This window comes from Eschscholzia californica, unplaced genomic scaffold, assembly GCF_041429995.1.
Source record: "Eschscholzia californica isolate CP2 unplaced genomic scaffold, dmEscCali1.0.p SCAF_2, whole genome shotgun sequence".
NCBI classification, from domain to species: Eukaryota; Viridiplantae; Streptophyta; class Magnoliopsida; order Ranunculales; family Papaveraceae; genus Eschscholzia; species Eschscholzia californica.
The window spans coordinates 34,701,484-34,706,575 of record NW_028238309.1 but is presented as its reverse complement, the minus strand read 5'-3'; the positions used below and the strand labels follow the sequence as shown (position 1 = coordinate 34,706,575).

Below are 5,092 nucleotides of genomic sequence, written 5' to 3'. Positions count from 1 at the left end.
TCATTTTTAGATTTTGTTTCTTAGGTATCCAAGTATATTATGGTTGCTCTTGTTGGTGAACAAATTATCTTTCAACTACAACAATAAAACTAGTGAACACATATTACTAGTAGAATAAAAAGTTCATGTTAAGAAAATAATACCTTTAACGCGATAAAGTCATATTTTTCTGTAATTTTATCCACATCTTTCTTCCGTGCTTGACGAAGCGGTACCCTATCAGCAACCCAAGCATTTATTATATCTTTGAAAGAAAAACATGTAAGCTACAACCATTTTTGAAGTATATATACCTGACGAGATAGCTCGTTCCTCATCTGAGCCATTTGTTCTTGAATATCATCATGATCTTTACGTAGTGCTTCAACCTGATCATTCAAATTTTTTATCATGTCCTCCTTTCTTGTAGAATTGGAAACATTCTGGCTGTATTTTCCAATTTTCACTCTAGGTCCCACGACACGCCATCGCCCTCTTTTCTCTGGTCCTACTACTCGTGAATAAACATCTCCAGCCAAATTAGTGGTGGAATCTTGAAATAGGACGACATCATCAACCCCTGTGCTTAAAAGCTCATCTATCTGACTCTGAAGTTACAAATTTGAAGATAAATATAAAACTAGAGATGAATGAACAAATGTAAGTTCATGAAAAACAATTACAAATGACTTAATAATCATACTATTCTTTCCCCTGCCACTTGAGTAGGAACTGTTCCATCTGATCGTCGATGCGTCTTTTTGTAAAGAAGTGACCTGGTGACCTTAACATTCATTTCATTCTCTATCTATAACACGAAATATGAAAAATAAATGAATAGAAAAATTAATGTTAGATTAATTACAACTAACAATTTTCAAGTCAATTAATATTGCAGGTTTACCTCCTTCGCATAATTCATGTTCGATTTTGAACCACCAATATGTGGGTCTTTGCTTTTCGCCTTATTCCTCTTGTTCCTTTCACTTACATTCTACGTAATGAAAATTAAATAAGTTACTTATTATACTACAGTTCTAGAGTGTCATTAAACACATTCACTTGCTTTCTATGCACAAACCTTGAAATCATCCGTTTGCCAATAGTGAACCATATTCTGCCATTGAGATGGTATAACGTTTCATTGTTGTACGGATCAAAGTATTTCCGCTTCATTCTGGATTTGTTGTTACTCCAAATGTTGTTTAAAGTATCTTCCAACCAAAGATCACAATTTTCCGGAAAGTAGAAAATATTCTTAAAAAAAAATATCAATAGCACATAATGAAACAATTATATAAATATATAATAAAGAGGGGAGAAGAGATAGAGTGGGAGAAAGAGCAATAAAATCACCTCTAAATCAGCTTTCACTTGCTTTACTCTATTTGTTTTATCTTTCATTTCGCTCCATACACGCTCATTAAAAGGAAAATAATCACCGTCTTTTGCTAGTTTTCCAACATAAGCAGCTAACTTTGTCGAATTTGTACCATATGGAATTCCATCTTGCAAAGTTAATGCAAGTTTAGTTCCAGGAGGAATCTTTGATAAGAATTCTAACTTAGCAAGGCCTCTCGTTCGTTTGGAAGGTGGTGGTTGCTCTTCGGTCAACATCACTGCAAAAAAATGTTACAATTAGAATAAGCAGTAAAAACTCAGCAGTTATATTACCAAAAAAGAGAAAACATCGGATAAATTATTCATGTTAATATTATTGCACTAAGAAAAGCTCATTCATTCACTTAAAACCTAACCAACATCAAAGTATTCAATGTAAAATATCAAACAAGAATGAAATTTAATAGTCTGAATCCTCATCCTCATTCTCATCCTCGTCCTCGTCTTCGTCCTCGTCTTCGTCTTCGTCTTCGTCCTCCTCTTCGTCTTCGTCTTCGTCGTCATCTTCGTCTTCATTACCCTTCTCAATGTCGTTCGCATAGTCATCTTCATCCTCGTCGTCATCATTTATAAAATTCACAGAAGTTGTTGCTCGGGTACAACTTGGATGTAAAGGTGCATCAACCATATTTCCTGTCATATCATCCCTTGTTAATGTTATATAGCCATCTTAAAAGAAGAAGATGTAGTTCCTATTGTCTCTCCATGATGAATCCATATTGTATAAGTACCTAACATCCCCTTACAAACCAAATGTTCATAAATAGTTTCTCTATCTATGAAATTGAAGTTCTTACAGTCTACACATGGACACCTTATATGTCCCTCATTATTGACATAACCATGGGCATAAGCATATTCTAAAAATGTGAAAACTCCGTCATCATACGCTTGAGAGTTCTTACACAAATGGATCCAACTTTTATCCATTTGTATGAAGAAAGGCCTGTACAGAACTTACATAACAAGAAATTCGAAAACTTAGTATCTCCAACTCTGTAACAACCAATTACTACTATTATTTTTCTGAAAAAGTGTATCTAACTTATGTGGACATATAATGAAAATAATAATTCGATTTCGTGAAAATAGAACTTGGAGGTATACATTTAAAATAACTAAATTCAAATACCCTAACTGAATCATGTTAAATTCTCATGAAAATTGATTAACTAGAGTTTGAAAATAAACTCTTGGTAAAATAATGAGTAGGTCATAACCTGACATGACATGGTAAAATAATAAAATAGAATATATGAAGCTAAATCTTTAGGATAATGGTCTTTCCTAATCTGTTTTAGTGTTTCTATAATTCTAAGAAACACCGTGGCAGTATTAAATCATACACGACCTACTTTACAAGCTCTGGGACAGGAATACCTTTGGAAAATGAAACTGTAACTGAGCGCAATAGGTCCGATGAGAAAACAAACCCCCAAAACTGGAAAAGTATGGTGTTGGTTGAGGCCTGCACAAATACACAATAAAGCATTTAGAAGTGCTGAACTAAAATGGAACTCAATAAAGCATTGTGGATAACTTGGCAGACATAGACAGACAGTGTTATAGAAGTTCAAATCTTTATCCTATGTCTTTATACCATGATAAAAGCTTAATCGATTCCGAAGTTCAAATAGACAATAAATGAAACAACAAGAAAATCCTTCTCTTTGACTTTTATCAATGAAAAGGAAAGTTCATCAACAATAATGAAACAAAGATGAATGAAAGTTAACACAAAAATTCAAAAACAATAAAGATTTTACTTTATTTGGACAAACAATTTCAAGCGGTTATCTGACCGAGTAAATGTTTAATGTTTCTAACATCTATTTTGCACCCTTAAGCCCCCTAATAACTCAGTTACTCCTCTCTTACTATCCTCTCTATCTCTCTCTTCTAAATCACATATTTCAATCGTCTGGGATTTTATGGTCTAGTCTATTTTCAAATCCGACAAGTCATTGTGGTTCTTATGTAGTCCTCTAAAGATAATAGTTTAATGTTACAGGATTGTCTTTTAAGTAATATATGAAATCTGAGTCGAGATTTGAAACGAATCATGATATCCTATCGTCTAAATGGTTGATGTTGGTTCTATCGGAGCCAGACACTTCGGATACAGACAAATAATAAGAAAAGACAAGCACAAGCTTATTTGTATAAAGAAAACTTTCAAGTCTCTCACTTTTCGTATGTACTTGTTTGTGTCTCCTCTAGACACACATACATATTTGTGAGGCACAGAGCACACACAATTCTATTCAAAGTTTTATAGATAATTTCACTAAGCTTAATAAAAAATAGCATAATAAATTAGAGCTAGTGATCTAACTGATGATGATGATGACAAGGGGAGAAGATAAACAAGCTAAATCAAGACCAAGTGATGACTTAAGATATCGAGGAAGAAGACCTTGCTGCAGAAATATGCTTTAACTTTTCTATCAATCAAGAAGAAAAATAGGAATAAAGAAAGGAAGAAATAGAGGAATAAAAGTTCCAACTATTTCTTACATCTATTACTGTTTCTGATTGGTGTAGATTTGGCACAAGAAGAGATGGATTTCAAGTTATTGTTTTCAGGAGACTTCTAATGATGTAAAAAAATTCAAGTTTGAGATTTAAACTTCTTATATCCATTCACTTCTAAAGGTTTTGCAACAAAATCATATATGGATTTAAAACAATTGAGAATTTATCCAATATAACTACATCAGTTTTACCAACAAAATCAAATTATCTTGATTTAGGGTTTTATATAGTTAAACAAAATCAAAGATAAAGAAATACCTGACTTATCTCCCACCAAGAAATCAGTAAAACCCTTATGTTCTTTATCTCTTCTTGATCTCTCTCTCCCTCTTATTACTGGAAACCTTCTCCCAACGTGGTATTATAATCTTCTCTGCGTCGAACTCGGAAGAACTTCTCCTCGTGGAGCTCAGAAATTCTCGTCGTGGTTCAGCAATTCTCTTGTTGTGGAGCTCTAATCTTCTCTCCTCATCGTCAATTCTAATTCCCAAATCAAAGAAAATTCTTGAGAGGGATGATTTGGGCACCCTAAACCCTAACATGTTTTTGCAGAGGGCGCCCAGAAATTTGGGCTTCTTTTACAATGGGCACCCGAAATTTTGGCGCAATTTCGAAAATTTTCGCGCAACGACATCTCGGCTGTGTTTCTTCGCGCCAAATTAAATGTTACGATTTTCACCCAATAGCTACGACGTAGCTGTAACAAATACCCATCAGTTGTTATGCCTACCCAACCGTAGCCGAAAGGTATCTTTCCAATTTTTACAAATAGTGTGCGCAAGACACATTTAACATGGACATATGTGTAGCAGGTGCATAGAAAATTCGTAGTCGTTGGTCGGCATTTGCTATGACCAGAAGATATCCATAGCAAATGGAGACTAGTAGCTACGGTTAATTGCATTCCATATATAACAAAAGGTTTGTAGCTAAAGCCTGCCCGTTTTGTAGTGCGTAAGCTGGGATCTGTTTAATTGCATCTAGTAATGGAATATTTAATGTTGACTTGTTTAAATATTTCCATTATCTCCTCTAACTGAGACTTCTTCTTTGGCTCTACGAGACGTTGAGGATATAAAGCTCTAGGAATGTAAGGCCCAGTAACTACAGGTGGTTCTTCAGACTCAGGAGTCTTCTCAGGCTCATCACTAGGGACTCTGGTTGGCAAAGAAGAAGG

The 5,092-nt window shown here is 34.4% G+C and overlaps 1 protein-coding gene and 1 long non-coding RNA gene across 3 annotated transcripts; both read right to left on the bottom strand.

The window, feature by feature from the left end:
• Positions 1-266: 266 nt before the first annotated feature.
• Positions 267-1,213, bottom strand: LOC147557553 (uncharacterized). Its single transcript, XM_086658885.1, has 4 exons — positions 1,061-1,213; positions 884-973; positions 683-787; positions 267-587 (listed from the first exon to the last, which is right to left on the bottom strand). The coding sequence occupies exons 1-4, from the start codon at positions 1,091-1,093 to the stop codon at positions 267-269; spliced, it is 549 nt and encodes a 182-aa protein (XP_086515011.1). The 5' UTR covers positions 1,094-1,213.
• Positions 1,214-1,465: 252 nt separating this feature from the next.
• LOC147557552 (uncharacterized) lies at positions 1,466-4,385 on the bottom strand. Of its 2 annotated transcripts, none has more exons than XR_015235419.1 (3): positions 4,174-4,356; positions 2,761-2,848; positions 1,466-1,598 (listed from the first exon to the last, which is right to left on the bottom strand). It is a non-coding gene; the product is annotated as an uncharacterized LOC147557552 (long non-coding RNA). The 2 variants fall into 2 exon arrangements; XR_015235418.1 differs by lacking the exon at positions 1,466-1,598 and adding an exon at positions 1,697-2,013 and having other exon boundaries at positions 4,174-4,385.
• Positions 4,386-5,092: the final 707 nt, after the last annotated feature.